This window comes from Pseudopipra pipra, chromosome 3 (genome assembly GCF_036250125.1).
Source record: "Pseudopipra pipra isolate bDixPip1 chromosome 3, bDixPip1.hap1, whole genome shotgun sequence".
NCBI classification, from domain to species: Eukaryota; Metazoa; Chordata; class Aves; order Passeriformes; family Pipridae; genus Pseudopipra; species Pseudopipra pipra.
The window spans coordinates 30,946,179-30,967,743 of NC_087551.1; the positions used below are offsets into that span (position 1 = coordinate 30,946,179).

A 21,565-nucleotide genomic window follows, 5' to 3' on the forward strand; every position below is an offset into this window, starting at 1 on the left:
AATCGTACAGTCTTTAAAATTGTGGTAGAACATGCTCATGCTTCTCTTTTGACATCCGTGTGATTATTTTATGTGTTACTGAATAGCCACAGCAAGGGTTATCGTCCAGTTTCTGTCAGAGTTAGATACCTACTCATAAATGTCTGTATGTGATTCAATGATAAAAGATTGGGGTACTCAGATTTTCTTCTGGAGTTCAGGTAGGATCCAAACTGAGGTCATGTGAATAGCCCTTTATATAGTCTACTGTATTGGTAAATTGATTTGCTTCACATGAGACTGTGTTCCTGAATAGCAATATCATCTTTTCAGAAATGATGGCCTTTAAGCAATACATGGGACAGTTGCTTCAAAGGTTTCAAAAGAGAAAGAGGGGGAAAAAAGAGGGTGAAAAACAACAGCAGGAAGTAAGCTGATTCTGTATGTTACTGTGGCAGACAAAACATTTAGCAAAAGAATGAGTTAATTTACTTGTCCTTGGAAATTCCATTTTACTGTATAGTCAATAATTGTTAGAGTAATCTGGGATGAATAGGATATAATGGCTAAAACTTTTCCCTACTGACATTAGTTTCACTGGTCACACGTCATGTTTCTATATACAAAGAACACAGATAAAACACCTGACTTTCTTTATGATGTTCTGTGGATTCAGTCAATTAATTTCCGTGTATTTGTTCAAAATAATAACCTTTACCTTTTCTTTTAATTTGTTAGACAATAGAAGTAACTGGGAGAAAAATAGTTCTTACACTGCTTTGCAAATAAAAGGATTACATCTGTATTTTTTGCAGCCTTCGTAAATTTTTCTTCCCATTCGATGTGCAATAAAGTGATGTACTGGTTTGATGCTTCTCTTTTCTAGTTCTTTTAGTAGATGTAAGTGCAATGTTTTATGCAATATCTTTGATTAGAATTTTCTTTTTTCTAATCAGAGGGGTGCTACTCCCACATGTTTCTTCACACAGTCTGTTGTCTGCTACTTCTTCCCTTTATTCTTTTGTTTTCCTTTATGCTCTCTTCAGTTCTCTTCTTGAGGTGTTTTGTTGGTGTGTTTTCCTTTTCCAAACCTCTCGTTCCCTGCTAATATATATTTCTTACCGTATTTCTTTGACTTTTTTTTCTTTCTTTTGAATCACCTTTGTTGGCAATATTTCGAGCTGATAGTAATGTGAAATTATAAACCTGTGTTAATGAACAAAGCATGATGGCAAGGCACATTCTGCAGAGTTTACAATCAGAGAAAGAAAAGAAACAAGCAGGAATAACTGACTAGAGTAAAAGCTAATCATTACAGGTAACCTTTCAAGATGAATAATTTTTAAGAGTGATTTGACTAAGAGTTAGTAATTTTTAACAAATGAAATAGGAGGGTTCTTTTCCAGTTGTATGGACAAATGAAGTATGGAGCTTGATAGGAAAAGGCTTGTTAGGAAAAAGTGATGTGAAATGGTTGGAAATAAAAGCAGTGTTCAGATATTTTAAAAGATGGAGGTAGAAATGATGTGTAAAGCTTTAGGATTAACTTTCAGTGGTATATTTAATTTGTTCAACTGAAGACCATGGAAGTGCAGAAGAACTGGAAGCAGGGAGTGGGGCCATCTGTACTTTTTCTTCCAGCTGTGGTCTTTCTCTCTATCGATCAAAGTTCTTCACAATAAAGAACATTTAAAATGTCTTGTCTTGGACAAATACCAAACAAATTTTATTTTGGATTCAAGGCTTAGACTAGAACTATATAGGAGTGTAACATTTTGATTTTTGTTTCTCTTGGATGTAAGTTTAAAAACTGTGTGAGCTTTAAAGGCTCTGAAGATAGATATCTCAAATATTCTTTAGTGACCTGTTAAAACCATTCTGTGTCAGAAGTGATGAATAGTTTTTGTGGGTTCTGAGCAAGTTCCTGATCGATTGGTTTTTAGTTAATGAGGGAGAAGAAGGGCAAGAGCTGAAGTCCAGCTGACTGTGCGAGAGCACACCTGCCTTTTCTCTTTGCTTCATTTTCTCAGTAATGAAGGAACCAATTGGTTTAGAGCGATCAATGCTGACCTGTTAGGATCAGGCAGTGTTCCGGCATTGCCAAGGCAATTAAATTCAGCAGAGCAAGGATTATAAAGGAAAAAAAAAAGAAAGGGCTCAAGACTTTGATTTGAGTAAGAGCTACATTGATATTTTAAGGTTGGCAAAAAAACCCAACCCAATATAGTTTAAAAAGAATTAAATCATTATCATGTTCTCTTTTGTGTGAGATTGGGAATGACAAGATCATTGTCATTCGTCCTTTAAATCCTGCTTCTGTGAACTGGGGATTTCTGACAATGTAATCTATGTATTTGGAGGAGGCAATTTGCTTTGAAATTTCATATTGGTACTTGAAAACTTCCCCCACTGTTGTTTATTATAAAACTTATAGACTGCGTACGTTCATAAAATGATGGATTCCAATTGAGGTGGATAAAAAGGAAAAAAACAAACGCCCAAACCCTTAGTCAATAATTGCAATCCATAGTTCTTGTCAAGTGTTAAGTTTAGAAAATTTGTCATATATTTTAAGATTTAAGTATGAATTTAAATCTCTTGTGTGGATTCCCTTAAAAGGAAATTAATTTATTCTCTATAAGAGTTTTGGCCTTGTCAAAACCAACATATTTGGCAAGTTCAAATTACTTATATCAAATATTAGTTTCCTGCTCCATATTTTAATTTACAGATTTTTTGAATGTGGATATTAACTGGTAACAACATTAAATAAAATGCCAGGATGTCCTTTCTATGCCTTTTTCCTGCTTGGAAGAGGCTTGGAAGAGGCTAATGCATTCTTTTGTAAGATTCATGCATTCTGAGTCAAGACATTTCTCTAAAAAATAAAATAAATCAACCAAAACCCTGAAGGCAAACCAAAAATCTTGAAAAAAAAAATTAAAAGTATAATATCAAAATATGATTTGTCTTTGTATCTGATGTTCTCAATTTTACTTGATTGACCCATGTTTCAGTGCAGGGAGGGGTAACCTTCCCCTCTTTCCACCTCAGAAACATCAGAGAACATGAATATAGAAGTTCCTTTAATCATCAATTCCATGTTGTCATTTTAACCTTTATCACACAAGCATCGTTTAGTTCATGCTTGCCCTTGGGCAGATGAGGTGCATAATCCTATTATTTCAAGCTTTTAAAGCATTTTTATTGGATCTTTGTAATGGAGTACTGTGTTAAATCAACTTCTTAATTTGAGGACTGCAGCTTCTGAGCTAATAGGTTGCATTCATTCTAGGTGTTAACTCTGGCTTTGTGCTGACTTCTGTACATGAGTGTGTATATGCATACAACTTATTTGTCCTTAGAGAACCCCAGTGAATGTGATTGTGTATTCCATAATGGGTAGGAGGAGTGGACATTTTTAAGATGCCACTTTTGTTATGCTACATTTTTGACATAATTGTTCCCCCTTTAGTAGTTTCCACCAGTTAGTTTTCAGATACAGTTGTAGAAACTGTTTCTCTTTGTTTGAATATGTTGACTACAGAGGAAACCTTCTACTTGAAAACAAAATACCAAGTGTGTGGACTTCAAAGGTGGTTGTTAGATTGGTGCATTTCTGCCCTTGTGTTGGGAGTGTGCTAATGATGGCTAGTGCTAATAACTTCTGTCCAGAATGTATCCTCTTTTAAGGATGCATCATCATCTAATCATTATAATCTCCACTGATAAAGAAACATTTTGAGATGGTTTTGGGTTTTTTGGGGAATTGTATGCTCATAAAGCATGGGACAGGTTTTATGTTACTTTTCCCACAGAGTTTATTATAAAATAAGAGCACTGGGTGTAAACCTGTATTGGTTATCAATAAGATAAGTGAATTCTGTCTCTCTGGAGGATAATGGTGTTAAACAAGTCTTGAACAAACTGTTTTTGAAAAAGAAGAGCCAAAGAGTATTCGTCCATTGACAGGAAAATTGATTTTGGCTTATCCTGATCTACTGATGGAGATCTACTGTGATCCTATTGCACTAACAACAATGTTTATAAATATAGAAGAAAATTGGTAAAAGAATATTTCAAGTAATCTTTCTGTTTTAGAAGGGAAGGGATATGTTAGCCATTTATGAACTCAACTCTCAAAAATGAGTGGTTTAAACTGTATATTTTTTTGCTAAAACAAGACTGCTTTTTCCAGGTCAAAGCATTCCCCAGATTTTCAGTCTCAGCTTTTTATTTGTACAAAGTTCAGTCTCTAATCTAAACCTTTTATTAAAGTGCAGGTCTGAAAGGTCTCTTTCAGGAAAGGGACATCACAGCATAAAATATAAGTAATACCTCTAAAAATGTATTTTTGATGATGGTTTAATATTTAAAAAGTCATGAAGGTTTGAGTTCTAATTTAAATGTGTCTCAGGCCTTTGGCATTAGTATTTATGAGAATGTGAGTCATTTTGAGATTCAGTTTTTTGGTGTAGAGTAGGCATGCTCATAGACTTGACTAATGCAAAGCAAATATGGTGTACCATGTAGTATAGTAGTCATAGTAAAGGTGCAGCTACAATGCTGTCCTTTTGCCATGCCCTGAAACAAACTTTTGCATTTTATTTATTCATTCTAGATGTCCTTTTTTGTTTATGTGTGTGCAGCATCATTGCTTTGAAACGGAGGTGGAAAACCAAAGCTGAAGGTGCAGAACTAAAAGCGTATGCACTGGGTTTACATTTTTGGATACTGACATTCTACAACAATAGTGTATTATTTATAATAAAAATAATCTTTGAATTCTTACAAGTTAGCATCGGCAATGCACACCTGACAAGGTATTTTCAAAATTATGATGCACTTGCTCATTGTTTTTGTTGTATTTTTTTCTTTCTGCTTCACAATGGTGAATGTTTGAAAGTCTGAAGCTAAATCTGTTAAGAGTTCTCAAAGTAAAATCAGGTCTCATTTGTATGTGGAAAGATTTTTTTTGTTACTTTTTTTGCTATGAGATTAAATAATACTTTAAAAGCAAGTACCTTCAAAAAGATGTGTTGAAATGAGATAAGTATAGAACAGTGTGGAACTGCCTGTTTATTAATTTTCACTCTGTTTCTTCCTTTTTTTTCTGTTTTCTTACTCTTCCTACTATTTTTCATCTTTCTGTAATCATGTTTGGGTTTGTTTGGTTGACTGTGGTGAGGGTTTTTTGTTGTTATTTATTTTTTCTTTTTGTCTTAAATATCTCTCCTGATACATAAGTAGTTGTCAAGTTTCTTACGTCAGTTGATCTTTTCTCAGCATCATGAATTTTGTTATCTATTTGGTGCTCAAATGGCTTGTCATGTACAGTCATGCAATAGGATGATAAATAGGATCTAGTTGTAATGTTTTCATGCAGTACTTAATATATGGACTTGATCATTATATATAGAAAACAGAATCAGACATTGGGCAAATAATTTTTAGTATTCCAGAGATATAAAATTATTAGAGCTGAAATTTGTTTGTGTCCGACCATTGTATTTCTGTTTTACCTACTTATTTGCAACTATAGAAGAATCCCTGGGTAGAAGAGATAGTTTTAAATGTAGTTTGACCACATAGAAATCCTATTTCTATGGTGTATGTGTATAGCAAAATGAAAGTGTGCTCCTAACACGAGTTAAGCATGCATGTTTTAATTGTGATCTGGCTACTGTGAATAATAATAGCAGGTGAGTTGTAGGGATGCAGGTATTATCTACTGTAATTCTGAGGGTTCTTTGTAAGACTTGTATGTGCTTCAGTCCACATGTAAGATGTAAAACCAATGGTACTGTGGCATTAAAATTACCATAATTTTGCTTCCTTATGCTTCAGTCACTTTCACTAAGTATGCGTGGTCCTGGACTCTTTTTTTCCCTGAAACCATCTTAAAACATTTCTATAAGCTAATGTTTCACTAATGTTTTGGCATTATTGACTTCTTTTGGCTTATCCATATCTTTCCTGACTTGATGTTAGGAATCTGCAAATTGAGATACTGAGAGTCAGCTGTGTGTATTTAGGTAGAAACAGTGACCAGCCTTGTCTGGACTAATTTTTATTTTTTTTTTAAAGGCCATATAAAGTAATATAAAAAAATTATATCAGGAAGTTTAAGGTTGACGTAGTTGAGCCACTGGGAGTTGCAGGAGGTCAAGAAAGCTCTATGAGGGGATATGAACCAAATGGTTAGGTTATACATCAAAGGACATACATTACATAAATCAATACCACGATTACTTGCTAAATGTAGTGTTCTTAAAGATTAGAGTTCTTAAACATTTTATGATGAAAAGTACACAAGTTAATTATTGATTTCAACTAAAATTATGAGGCTGTATTGTATCAAGATTCATTTTGAATATATCAAGTATATCATCTATTTCAGGATACATGACATGGTAGGGAAATGGGAAACACTGATACTAATTCACCTGCCAAGGTGAAAGAAAGGGCATGAGCTGAGAGGTGGAGAGTAAGAGATCTGAAAATTAAGTGTGAAAATATGCCTTTCAGCATAGGTAAGGAAGGTCAGACAGACCAGAGGGTAAGAAAGCTCAGATGGGGGAACCTTAGTTCTGAAGTTCAAAGGTTCCACTCCATGAAGGACAAAAGGAAGTCACAGTCTTTTATTCCCTGCAAATTTCTAGTTAATGAAAATAGAGCAATAAATAATATTGATTGCCTCCATTTCCAAATAGATATTTGTCATTATACTGAGAATAATAATAATATTATGGAGGAAAAAGTACTATTAGACTGGTAATAGCCTCCTAACTGACATCAATTACAACTAGGAATAAAGCAATGAAGTATAATGAAGAGCTGCCTACTGAAACGTGTTTTCACTGCATTAATATGTAAGAATAAAATGCATTGACTTACCTTTTAGCTACATAAAATAATGCAGTACTGAGCTCAAATTATCAGCCTAATAAAGTGAAGTAGATGGTTTAAAAGGTAACACAGGACATTCAGGAAAATCGAAATGATGCGCTAATGAAATTTGTGTCTACAGAACTGAGATTCACATAACTGCGTGGTAAGATTCCTTTCCAAGATACTCTACTACAGAGCACTTCTGTCACTTCTGAGGGAAGAATTGTGGCCTTCAGAGGGAAAAAAAATCTTCTTGAAGAAGATAAAATACAACCTAATGCCTTTCAGTGCCAGTTGTTGCAATGTAATGTTGTTAGGATCTAATTGGATTTTGGGTAGGAGAGGGTTGTGTATGCTCATAGCCACCTTGGGAAGGCCACATACAAGGTAATAACAATGGAGACCTCTCAAATATGCTGAAGGTAGGTATGGTGAAACAAGCATGTGAATACCACCAGCTCCGCTAGTCCCAACACAACTGTGTAACTGCAGGTTTCTGATGGACTGCACAACCGTTCGAGCTAATATCCTAAATCACTAATTTCATTCTCACTGTCTCACCTGCTATGCAGTATAGGGAAATACTTTCTATTTCTTTTTTTTCTTTTTTTTTTTTTTGCTCTGACTTTTTGATTCAAGTATAATGGTTTATTTCTTTATTGAGGAGTCACATTCTAGTGTTAGCTTAGTAAATTCATCAATAGTCAAAAGCAGACAGAATTAAAAGAAAACAATTTCCCATTAAACCTAACATCATGGTTTTGTTTTGAGAACTCCAGTTTGTCAGTGCTAGAGATTTGCTGTATAGGCAGAATTCTTCTTCCAGCTGCTATCGAGGTGAAAACAGATGTGTGACGTAGGTTTATAAGGTGGTGTCAGGGATATTGTGGTAAGAATTTAGATGGTTCAGAGCACTTGAAAAATCTTTGCATTTTCTTTACATATAAATATATATATGAATTTTAGAGCTGCATTTGAGTGTTTCTGAGCATAATATGAAATTCAACAGTAAAGGAAAAACAATCAAGATTTACCTGAATTGAGGTCTAATGCAGCACCTTCATGAGTAATGGAAATATTTCAGAGACTGCTTTAAGCTTGGAAAAGAAGGTTTCTGAGTACTACATGTCATCTGGACTGAAAAAGGCAGAGGTTTATGGAGAAGAAATGAGTTTGTTACATTAGAGGATCCTAGATCACTAAATTATTTAAGAAGCCTTTATTTTCTCATGATGCTAAAGCCTTTCAATTTGCAACTTTCATTATTTTCAGTACAATTCTTATGCTCAGTGAGTTTATGTTGCTTTTTAGAAACAACTGATAAAACCCCTCTCTGGCACTGGTTAATATATAGATAGCCAAATGGATAATGGCTTAATGTATTCTGTCTTCAAGTAAGTATCCAGAAAAAGCTCTGTTTCATTCCCAAATAAAAGATTCCTTGTTCATAGTGGAGGAAGTTATTACTGTAGGGGTTTTTTTTCCATGGCCATAAATATTAGTTCACTACAGAAGCAGTCATCTTGCAACTGGTAGAAATATTTGTGCACGGGCAAGTACTGACTTTTTCACATCCTTTCAGTGCTCTGCGGGATCTGTTATTATTATTATTTGAAAGGCATTACAAAGAAAGATCAAGGCAAATTTGTTGTTGTTACTGATACAAATATGTGCTATTGTTGTCTCAAACGCAGGCTCGTTACCTGGTGCGCAGCGCCAATTCACGCGCTGAGGCAAGGTAGTTCTATTTTTTGTTGTAGTTTGCACAAATAGGGAGCTGGGTGGTAACCATCCAAACTTCACACTATACATTTTAACAAACAAAGGTATCAGCATTCATAGGATACCTATCACCTAACTTTTGCATTAATTAGTACTCAAACCCTTCTTTGCTAGATATATTTCTCGCTTCCCGTGCTAAGTATTCTGTATGCGTAGTTCTTCCCTCCATTTGGGTCTGGGGTCTGTCTTTAGTAGTTGGTCACTGAGTCAGTGGTCACGATCTCCCACTGGATAAGTATCACCTAGAAGGAACCTACATGTAGCTCACTCACTGTTGAGCAAATTTTGGACAGGTGAGAATTTTAGTTTCTATTCCACTTAAAAGAAATAACATTTAAAAGAAAAGTCTTTATTTTTCTGGTTACCATTTATTCTCTTTTCCTTCCATTGCCTCCAAATTGATTTTAATATTTGTGACATTAGATATAAACAATTTAATATTTTTACATGTTTACCCATAGGAGAAGAACTGCATGAGTGGTTATTGTTCTTTGGTTAAGGAACCACTTGAATGACCTAAATTCAGTAGCTCAGTAAATATATTTCTGTCTTCTGCAGTCTGTTCACCTGCTCACGAGTTTTAGTAGTATATTTCATAAACATGTCAAAAATAAGTTATTTTCATCTTGTAGGAGAACAAGAACAACATTTTAACAAAATAATAAAATTTTCTTTGGGCTGTGGCACTCCAGCCTGATGGTAGTCTTTCAGTGAGCAAATATCTGGCTAATTAATTTAACTGGTGCAATATTGTGAATATTGCAATATTGCTGTTCTGAATTTAACAGTTTTCCTGATTGCTTATTAAATCATCAAGAGAAATGAGGTAAATACCAAGTGATACATGTGGTTTTACTCTACAACTAAAACAAATTTCCCCCCACGCCTCTCCAAAAAAAAGAGAACAAGCGAGAACAAGAAATAATTACATTAAAGTAGTTTTCTGTCTTAAATGCTCTGCCTTCAAAATAACCATAATTCAACTCTTCTCACAAGAACTTGAGTTTCTGGAAGTTTTGTTATCTTGGTCCAGATACTGGAAGTCACTGCTCTTCTCTTTTGCCATCTCATTGCTGCTGAGCTGTATAGGAGTGTTTGTGCAACTTAATATAGACCTACTTGTAATCCAAATTTATGATCTCCTTTCATCATGTTATCTATTATTTCCTGTAAAACACAATTTGATTTAAAAAGAACTAGACTATGAAGCTTACGAGATTGAATCTGCTGCACTGTCCATGTTTGATGAACAGTCTCATAAATAATATTTCTTTTGTCCTTTATTTTATAGCCCAGTTCAGGCCTGCAGTATTTAGGAGTTAGGTCTTTAAATATGCTGGAATGTATAAGCAGTGAAAATTAGAGACACTGATTAAGAGGTAGCAACCATGTATATGTGTAGCAGGTGATACAGCTAATTGATATCATGTCCGATTTTTCCCATAAAAGACACAACTTGGTGAATATAGAAGTAATTGGTTGTTACTTTCACTGATCTGTCTCACATCAGACATTTGTTTCACCAACATGAAAAATGTGTCTTATAATTTCCAGTGAGGCTTCTCTTCTATTTCATAGTGACTGATATATATTTCATGTAAATTTGAGTCTTCATTAATAATTTTTAAAATGCAGCCAAAGAATGATCATAGTTAAAAAGTTTGGCTAAGCTGTGTGTTGTCAGGAGCAGAACAGATGTTGCACACTTTATTTATGTCAAAGGAACGCCAAAGCAGTCAGAACTGACATTCCACTAGTTTGAGTGTAATTATTTTTATTTTTTTTTAGAGGTTTTGCTCCTGCAAACATTGCTCCTACTGTTGAACAATTTAAGTTGATGTTTCTTCTAAGTGACATAGTAACTGTTGGCATGGCATCTGTAAATCTGTAAATCACTGGGTAGTACAGGGATATAATAACTGTATCCTCATCTTTTTAGTTAAGGAACCAGTTAACAAAACCATTCTTGTCTCAGATCTAACCCACACTTGAATATTAACACTAAGTGGTATATCATAAATGTTTAAAATTTATAAGGCAGACTTAGCTTAATGAATTACCTCACATTTCAGCATTCCAAATTGCGTAGCCAGTTTGAAATTGAGCCGGCAATACTTTGCATCAATTTTCTAACCACCTCCACCTTCAAATCTACACAGAATTGAATCCATAGGTATGAATTTTTAAATTATAAAAATATTGATGAAAAAGATGTATTCCATCATTTTTATGTTGCCAATACTTAGCTGATTTCATTTGAGTATTGCTTAGTACTTTTCTGGTATAATTTTAATGTAATAAATGGTAGGGTTTCTTCCATATATCATTGGATATATTGTTCTAATACTTTTGAAGTATTTCTTTGTCATATTGTATATAGTCTGATTCCAGGCTAGATCTAGACAGCACTTACTGTATTATCTTTGGAGCAAGAAGTAATTACTGCATACTAAAATCACAGAAGCTGGGGAAAATGGAAAACATTCTCAGATTTCACTGAGCAGGACTATCCTGTATTTTCTTCTGTTTCTTCAATATGTTTAAAAATGTGGAGGCTGTAATGTATCTATATATTGAAGCCTAAGCTAAATTGACCCAAAGTCATGAAACTACATCAGAACATAGGATGATTCAAAGAAAACTAATCCTGTTGAAGATTATCTGTATTTTGGAAAGAATCTGTCTCCATGTCACACCAGCCTGGAAGGTAAGCAGAGCCAGCTTGTGTCTGCTCTCTAAATCCTGTAACCAGTTTGGGCTAGAACCAGACCTTCTGAGGAACAATGCTTTCTTCTCTGTTTGTAAGAGCTACTTTTTTTCTGTAAAATTGGATTTATTAGAGTCCCATTTTATGTATTCAACAAAGATAGCATAAAGATAAATGAAGGTGATATTTGTGTTTGGCTGCAAAGTCAAATCAAGGGTAGGGTTTAAATACAGAATTCTTTACATCGAAGTCTTACTATCTTCTTCTACCTTGTTTTTTATTCATGTCCATTATGAGATCAGATGTAATTGCAGATTTCTGCCCATATGTAGGTGAGTTCTAGGAAATAGAGCTATTTTGGGTTGAGGTCTGACCTGAAACAAAACCAGGCAAGCCAAGTTCAGATTTGACAACTTTAGTGGAACTAGAGATGCGTGCAATGTGAAGATGGAGATTCATGCAAGTGAATTTTTCTGAATTTGGGTTTTTTGTTGTAAAAAAATAAAAATTGGAAACCAGTAATGAAAAACTAAACATTTGTAAGCTCATTATTCTTACCTGTGGAATACAAAATATCAGACTGTGCAAGTCTCACTTATGTTCCGAAGCACATCAGTGTTAATTTGGTTAAATATGTTGAGAAACATTGGATGCTTGGTTGATATACTGCTTATGTACAGTACACAAGCAATTACATGTGCTGTCTAAGTATTGCATACCAATATTTTTAGGCACTTGAATGCTCTACCATGAAATATCTGGAAGCACATTTTAGCACATTACAAAGAGAAATGTGTTTTCAGACTGCTACCCTGTTTGCTGTATTTGCATTAATTGCAAAGGTGAAAATGTTTGTTACTGTACAGGCTTTGCAGGCGTTACATGTACTTTTGCTGCTAGAGTTCAATGATTTTGTCTTGTGTAAGTTTTTTGTTTGATTTGTCACTCTTGCTTTCAATATTTGCAGCAGAGATTTCCTTTGTTATGCTGTAGACTTTACTAGACTTTCCTGTCTAAGAGTGGGAAAACTTGTCTTCTGTCAAAAGACAGATATGCTTTTCAAGTTTGTTCTGGCTTAATTCCTTATTTTATATATTTATTTACGTTCACTGTTTTGCCACATGATTTAATGCTGGCAATAGATTTTTTTCCTCCTTGTTTTTTCTGTCCTCCTGCCATGGGACTGTTGATTCAGCTGTGTGAGCCTGAAGGATTATACGTTTTAGGGAGTTGTCAATAAATGGAGTTTAGATGGTGTTGAATAGCACTGTTTCCTTTTCCACTAAAAGACAAACAGAATATCTTCAAATGCCCTTGTGTGTTAGGCTGTACCTCATGCATCTTTGTGGCAGTGACTGGAATGTGAATGTTAGTGGTTTTTAAGCAGTTAGGGGAGATATAAAGTATGTAGGACTAGCACTGGTGTCTCATACCAAATGCTCCATGAAGGAAAATGGAATGCCAAGTTCATAAGAGCACATTTTTTACCTATTTGATTTAGTTCTTTGAGTTTGCTGTTGCTGTTCTTAGGTTGCTTTTATAGTAACTTAGAATGGGTATCAGTGCAAAATACCGGTTAGTTTCCATTATCTCTCCTTATTTAGTCTTCTGTCTCAATATTCTCAACAGATTGGAATCTGTGCTTAATATATTTTAGAGTTTGTCTGTATCTTACTGGTGTTATTATAATGAAGCATTAAAATGACCTCTAGAGTATGCATATTTTTATATTTTGACACATATGTCCTAAGCACTGTTCTGATGTAGGCAGATGAGCTTTGGTATTGGTAGTCCTCCAGGGTATCCACAGCTGAATCAGTGGTATGCTCTGCAGCAGATGTTATCTGAATTAAATGTGTCAGCTGTACAAATGTAAAGAGCAGAAGTAAAACATAATTTAGTTGTTCAGAAACATGAGTATTTGTGGCCACAACAGAGTACACATGTCATAGTTTTGTGTAAATGTGAAGAATTGCTCTGGGAAAAATGGGAGATAGATGAGGGCCGTTGCCATGCGGGTGCCTAATTAATCAACCCAGGGAGTCCATTCAAATTTTAGAAGTTTAAAATTCTACCAAGCTCCAGTAGAACATATTGTTTTCCCTCTAGTTAAAACAATTTTCTTGTAAGTGTGGAAAAAAACCCCAAACCCAACCATATTATTTTAGTATTCCCATTCTGGGAATTTTAGGACCATGTGTAGCATGACTAACTGTGGCCAGAGAAATCTGTGACATGTGGATGAAACTCTTATAGCATTTATACTTTCAGTATCCGTTATTCTCACACAGGGTCAGAAAATAAAATAAAGGGGCAAAATTATCATGCTGCGTTTCTGTTCACCTGCCAGGGAAGTACTTTTAAACACCATGAACTGATCAAGGTTTTCTCTTTAAAGAATGATTCAGAGTTTTTTTTTCTGTCTTCCCTTCAGTCTTAGCAGTTGAGTCTAAAGTCCATTAACAGTGGAGCTAGTCCAACCATTGGATTGTGATTCTGCAATCACACACAGATTCATAGATAACCTTGTGTTTTATAAGCCTGCTTTGCTGCTGACAGGAGTTTGAACAATTTCTGATCTCAATGAAAAAAGCAATCGAGAAGTTTGCTCTAGTGTTACAATTTCATAACATGAAAAATCCAAACAAATCAGTTTTAAAGCTAATTATGAAGCAGTTTCTTGTGTTCCTATTAATATTGTTACTTTGTTTATTCTCTAAACTCTTTAAAGCAAGGAAGCATAACTGAAGGATGTCAAAGTATCTCTCCATTAGTAATGCTCTGTTGGTTAGCCAGGAGTGTGTTTTGTCCAAGCAGCACAACTCAGTCAATACCCTTCTTGCCTGAGAGAGACGAGGGAGTCTCTGTGGCAAGCCAGCCTCCACGTACACTTAAAAATATTCCAAGATTTTTCCTGTATTTAATTGAATTTTGTGCTTCTGAGGCTGGAGAGAACAAGAACAGTTACCCTTGTCGAATCCTGGACATTACCTGTGTGTTTAGGGTTCATTAGGGTTACCTGTGCTTGTGAATTGACAAAAGAAAGTAATCTGGTTCACATGGACAGGTCTGGGGAAAGAACTGCTGTTTCCCTGACTGTCAGCCAAGATTCCTGTGATGGTCTTTGCAGGCGCTTGGCACAGTTATGTAATAAGGGCTAAATTCTGCTTTACTCTTAAGACGTAGGTTCAACTTCTTTATGAATAATAAATATTTTCTTCAATTTTGCTACTTTATGTTTTCTGCATAGAATAATTTTCGGGAGATTTGCTACTGTGATAATTAATTGATCCATGAGTTAATATTAATTAGGGAATAGCATTTAATTCTTTTTGTTAGAAGTCATGATAATTAAAATTTCTAAATGAAATTTGGAGGTTGAACATTAGTACACTAAATAGCCGTGAGGGTTGCTTTATTGTTTAAAAAAAAAAAATCACAGGACTGAAAAATGTCTTGATACAGATTCAAATTGATCTATTGAGAAACACAAGCAAAAACGATGCTGTTGGGGAATGGCCATGATGTTGGAAATATAATTATACTATGTAAGTGAAAGATTGTTTTGTACCACAGACCGAGGATATTGGTTAAGATTCATACATTCTGATACTCATTGAAATGAGTTAATTCCATACAAAGTTTTCTGCGGTGTGGGTAACCCATTTTGTGGGGTAGTGGTATTTGGTTCAGGTAGTTTTCTGTGTTACTTGCTCAGCATTTATTGAGATGGCATACAATATTCCTTTTAAGATTTTTCAAAAAGTATAGTAAGAACTGTTGAGTCTCTTCAGAAAATGCAGAATTGGACTGAATTGAGGTTAATGGTTGCTCATGGAAGGTGAAGCCTTTAGGGTAATACAGCAGGTGAGTAGGTCACAGTGTTCAAGAGCAGCTCTATTCGATTTGTAATTAGAGTGTAGAAGTGTAAGTTGTACAACTAGGAGTGAAACCCAGAGTTAGTTTTGTTTCATAATGTTTGAATGTTCAGAGATTTTTTTTTAATTATTATTAATAAAAGATACACCAACAAAGAGATTGATATCCTATACCGAGTGTTAGAATTAGAAACAGTCATAATAAAATGGAATTAATTTTGACTGCTGAAGAAAAGCCTGACTGATTTGCTGTGTTTGTCCTGGCTGTATGAAATCTTTCACAGTGCTGAAAATTTGTTGGTGAAAGGATTATTATTTTTATTATTATTATTTAAAGGCTCCAGAGCACACATATGCACTAACAGACCATTTCTGAAGCAGAAGGCCCTCACTTTACTTTTCTTGGTAAATTAATCCAGAAAGATTTTTAACAGATTTCACATCTCTTTAAAGATTTTTTTTTCTTAAATTGTAGTGTAACCAGCATCTCGATTAAATGCAAACTTGCTGTGAAATTTTTAGTCTTTTTACTCCTTTTCTTTTTTTAAAAAGTTACTCAGTTCCTATAGGTTTGCACATTTTAGTCCAACTGAATCAGTTACATTTTAGTGCACAGAAGTTTATCATGTTTAACTTGTGCTATTTACCTTTTTTTTTTCCCTGTAGGTATATTCGAATTGTTGGGACCCACAACACAGTGAACAAAGTTTTCCATATTGTGGCATTTGAATGCATGTTCACGAACAAATCCTTTACTCTTGAGAAAGGTCTGATAGGTAAGAGATGAAACTATTTTCCTTTTACATGAACTGTTGCGAATGCTTGTCTTTTAAAGCTGACCATCACTGCACTCTTGCTCCTGTTTCTACACAGAAATCTCTAATTTGAGTTAAACAATGCTGTAAGCATAGAATTAGTTGGGCAGTCCTTGTAACTTCTTTGAAATTCCAGTTTTGTGGATTAATTAATGATGCTGCAGGAATGCTGAAGTTCAAATTAAATCAACTGCTGCTGACAAAGCTACTGGTAATTGAGTCACTCTGTGCTGACAGTCTAATTTTTCGTTGCATGTCATAGTATGGTTGCTCTTTCCTCCCACTCGGTTAGCCCAAATTCTTTTACAAGAATGGAGTAACCAGAGCTATTTATTGCAGTGAAGATGGATTTGGGCATTTAGGGACTCTTATACAGCCTAGTTTCAACTGCTGAAAGTAAACTCTCACGTGTTGATTTTCCCCCAAAGAGTCGTAGACATGCTTAGCCATGGCAGAACGTTATATTGGCTACTATTATTCTCAGAACACCATGTTGATGGAGCTCTGTTAGCTCTGGACATCTTATATAATACTGATTTAAGGTATCAGTATTAAGGTAGAAATCCCCAGCAGACCAACACTACTGAATGATAAAATATGTCACAGTAATATCTAATACCAATTTTTTTTAATAGTTCAGAGTGGCTTGTGTGCTTTTTTCCATTTATACTCATGGAATTCAGATACTGAAGTTTATTGGAAAGAGTATTATGTGCCTTTTAGTAGTTGTCTAGATGGGATGTTACCCAGTTTATTAATTCTGGCATGAAATTGAGAATTTCAGCAAAATTCTCAGAATTCATGCTGATTTGAAATATATATATTTAAAGTATGCACCTACAACAGATGGAAAGGAAAACAGTTTTCAAAATAGGATGAGACATGTTTATTTTTTTTCCTGAGAAAACTTTAATATTTACCTGTGAAAAACTGAGGTACAACTCTTTTCAGCCTGTTCCCTATGCATTATAAAAAGGCATTGCACGGTTACACTTGATCTCATGATGTTTGATGTGAAATTTCATGTTTCTTTGGAAGCATAGAACAAAGTAGCCTGGCAAATCACACTTTACTGTTTTTTGTTGTGTAGCCCCAAATTGCATAAGCTGTCCAATAATGCAGATCAAATCAATCCCCTTCGTTTTAGGCACTTTGCAAGTAGCATTGCATTGCAAGTAGCATTGCAATTGCTATTGACAAGAAAATAGAATAAGCAGTAAGGAAGAACTGTGTTAAAAGAAAACATCTACCTTCAGTAAGCTTGTTAGCAGAGAAACAAAGTATTTGAGGTTTATTAAAATATTTAAGTTAAATTTCATATTTAGCTCTGCCATATGCATATTTTTAAAAACTTCAGACATATTTTTAAAAACTTCAGACAAAATCAGTTACTGTGTGCAAATAGCTGTTGCATATGTATGGATTTGATATCAGATTATCAAACTTAATTAGCAAATGCTTAATTTAGGACTCAACATATTTGCTTTCCTTTTTTTTGTGTTAACACAAAGTTTGTTTGTTTGTAACAGTAGGCAAGGCAGTGAATCCATGCATGTTTGTGGAAGTGTACTTGTACTGTAATTGACTCATCCTTCATAGACTCAATTATATTTCCTGGTTGAGTGATCATTTTGGTGAGATGAACTATTGATCTGCTTTAGCATTTCATAATTTTCAGAGGTAATCTAGGGTGTGGAGACTTCACATGGCTTTATTAAAATTTCTCCATTTTTTAAAACATTTTTGTAGTTACAGAATCTGACCGGTAAATAGGGTTTGGACAGCATAATACTATCCATTGGTATGAATGGGGATCAGTGGAACTACACTGTTGTTCAGTGTGAATCATAAGCTGTTATACATGTAAGTCATTTGAAGTGACCAACAATAAGGAAAGAGAGGCCTGTAGGTCTCTCACAGCTTTTTATATTTAAGGGATGGTAGTCAATACAATTAATAGAAAATTAAAAGTAAGAATTTAGTGAGTAGTTAATTGAAAGCAGGATGTGGACCGTCCTCCAGTTGTAAATGAGGCAGCAACAGTTGGATACATGACCCTGAAGAATTTATGGTGAGAAAGGTAGAAATGAGAAGAGTTAGAGGTTAGTTGAGAGCAGTCCGGTTGTGAAAGAATGCAGGGGCATAATGGCTGTTCCACCAGAATTTATGGCTATCAGTATTGCCTATTCAAAAATATTCTCAACAACTTTGATCCAGCAAAATAACCTTATATCCATTTAGTACTTTGTTTTCCATACCTCTGAGGATTACCATAAGGTACCATATTGTCTGGCTCCTGTGATCAAGCAGACTGTCCAAGGTCCACTTCTGTAAAAACTCTGTAGAACTACCAGTGATGTAGGTAGCACAGATTTATTTTATTGCTGTGATGAGAATTTGTAATGTTTATTTCTGTTTCTGCAATGACGGGATAGGGTAAAGTGAACTGAAAGCAGTTAGGAAAGTTCCATGAAATATATGGAAGTATAGTATTCAGAGTAGGTTGCTTTTAAGCTTGACTCAGTATAAAAGCTTTCATCTTCAAGCCTTGAAAAGCAGTTCATTGGATTCATTGCTTATCCCATATGATATTAAATATGGTATTAAATTAGGTTAGAACAAATACAGCTGCTGTTTCTGTAAGCTGTTTTATTAAAAAAACGAAATATTGGTCAGCCCTTGAAGGCCATATGGCCCTTTTCAGAAAGACTTTGTGACCCTTGCTTGTACCAAAACAACACTGAAGATAATATGCAGAGACTTTACCATTTGAAAACTCATTCCAATAAATAAGGCCTCTGAGGTATTTGTTTAGGGATCTTATGTGGAGACTTCAGAGTAATTTTTTTTTTTGAAAGCTATCCAACTTGATCAGAAAGCTGTAGGCAAAGAGGGTAATTTTTCAGCCATATTATTACTGATACATAGTATCTATGTAATGGCTGTCACTGTACAGTGACGATTAGAAGGCTGGTAAACAAATAATAAAAATGAAGTGCTGTTTCATGATAACAGTTTTATATTGTTGTGTTTTTGCATGCAAGGTTTTAATGAAAAATTATTAACTTGATATATTGCATTTAAAAGTTAATGTGGAAGATGATTTATGCGGTTACTTTACACAATACTGGATGTGGTGTTGGCATGACCCAATGGTGGCTGAGTAGTAGTTTTGAAGTAAAAGTAGCAGAAAATTCTCTTTCTAGCACTGTGTGGTGTTTTAGTGTTGGTTTTACACTTTGCTGTTTCACGGAATGAGGCAAGTGACAGAAATGAATTCAATCACATGAAATTATTCCCTAATGCAGATGTTAGGGTTGAGATGTAATTTTCTATTTGGCATAGTATTATCTCTAAATGTGTGAGTTAACAGTTTTACATATTAAATTCATGATACTGGCATAACTTTAATTTAACAAGGATGTAAATATTTTTTAATCTCAAAATCATAGTGCTTGCTTTTAATAACTTCCGCTTCTGACATTTTGAATGGTCTTTAGACACTAATATTTAATCTGGAATGCAAAACAAAAGAATGTTTTCACAAGCAAGAGACATAGTCCTTTGGAGGTAAAAGCAGTACCTGGTGTGTTGTGATGTGTGTCTGCCCAGTGGCAAGAAGTTAGAACAGCTTCTGTTCAATACCTACTTTGGTTTCTGGGGTTTTTTTCCCCATCTAAATATAGGAAACAATTCATCTTTTCTGCCTCAAAGGGAAAAATTTGATAACCTCACTTAGTCCTTTAATCACTACTCAGTGCTGAGGGACAGTCAAGGACTATGTGGGTGTGTGAGTTTGACCAACCTACTGGCCAATTTTGAGCTTGGTTAAGGTCATAGGAAGTGCAACATGGGCAGCTTGTACATGAAGTAGTGTTTGTCTGTAGTCTGTCTCAGTCTATCAGACTGTCTTCTAACTTCTACATTACAGATGAAAGGGAGAACAGTGAATAATGACTGAAAAGCAGAAGATGGATATAAAACAATGGAATGTCCTTGGTCACCCTTTGGGGAATGCTGTTCAGCATTTATGAATCATTGTGAACCTTCTTTTTTACGCTGTTCAATGCCTCAGGAGAACTTGTTTTAAAAGGGAAAAAATACGAATAAACATTCACTTGTCTTTGGCAGTTATTTGAAACAAAACAAAACTAAAGTAAATGTGTAACAGAGAAACCAGTCATATCAGTTTCTTAGTGTGTGATTCAACTTTGTAAAAGACTGCTTTGTCTCTCTCTAAGGAAGCAGTGAGAGATGCTATTTTTGTGTCTAGTTTAATGTTGACTCCACACAAAGCTATCATATTTTGGTTTTTTCTCTTTTAAAAAGGTTAGCATTCTTCCAAAACGATGCAGGCTTACCCAGCAGTGTAAGTCAGCTCTACTACAAGCATAGCCTTAGGAAATTATGAAAATTTGAAGATGATCTAAATACTGCAGGGATTTTTTTTCCCCTCTTTCTACAAGGACAGTCACGTGATTGGTTTAGTTACTGGTATCCATTTTTCAACAGAGATCTGTTCATATGGTTCCAGTTCCTTTTTTTTTTACTTTTTTTCTTTCTATTTTCAGTGCTGCAACAAGGGATATGTACTTCCTAAAACAATTGTTATTTCTGAAAGCCTTCTTCAGGCATAATGTTTAATGAAAGAGCCCTGTAGCAGCGTATTGGTTGGGAATTAAAAGTATGGACAGGTTAATGACTTGAATGCTTTTCTTCTAATTTATTGGATCAGAAATCATGAGCTCTAGCAGATATCATGTGAAAAATCATCCTTCTCTGAAGTTTTTTCAAAACCATAGACAAATATTAGTGGGGTTTTCTTTTCCAGATAAATATGGCTTACAGAAAGCGTTTCACTGAAACAGGTGGAAATGCTTGTTGATATTTGTTTGAAGTTGATATTTCTTAAGCTCTTGATTTCTTGATTAAGGATTCAGATTAAATGTAGTAATTCCATCAGTAAGTTTCAGCTCAAGAAAATAAAAAAGTCTGTGTAGAAGGAGAGACAGGACTTTGTGACAATAATTTTAATTAACTGAAAAGTCTGTAGATTTCATATTTTATTCTACCATGTAGCAAATAAACAAAAGCAAATTCATATACTGAATGAAGATTAGACTTAACAAATCTTTTGGCATGTGGAAAATAATGACAGCAAAATGCCCAATATCCTTTTATTCAAAACAATATGATCAAACCCTGAAATAATACTTGCATCTTTAATTATTATTTTTGTTTAGTATCAGCCTTGTATTTTCTAGCCATCACTTTCTTGTGAGAATATTTATGCCAGCTCACTAGATGTTCAGGTAGAGAAGGAATGCAGTTTCACAGTTAAATACAAAGCAATTGAAAGCTGTACATTTAACAGATATCATCATGAGAGGAAAATCACTTCTTCATATTAAGTAAAACAGAAATTTATTCGTTTCGGTGTAATTTTTTGTTCATAATTTCTTCAAAGTGATGATTTTGTAAGTTTCCAAAGAGAATTGAGTAAAATAAACAGT

General features: G+C 34.6%; 2 protein-coding genes across 3 annotated transcripts in view; both read left to right on the top strand.

Annotated features, from left to right (window-relative positions):
- KCNK5 (potassium two pore domain channel subfamily K member 5) overlaps positions 1–21,565 on the top strand; it is a 575,865-nt gene that overhangs the window by 406,362 nt on the left and 147,938 nt on the right. The gene's annotated exons all lie outside the window — the stretch shown is intronic.
- BTBD9 (BTB domain containing 9) overlaps positions 1–21,565 on the top strand; it is a 119,690-nt gene that overhangs the window by 56,764 nt on the left and 41,361 nt on the right. For both annotated transcript variants that reach the window (XM_064651055.1, XM_064651056.1), the window contains exon 8: positions 15,904–16,013. In XM_064651055.1, the coding sequence (XP_064507125.1) occupies positions 15,904–16,013 (110 nt within the window). The remainder of the gene's footprint in view (positions 1–15,903; positions 16,014–21,565) is intronic.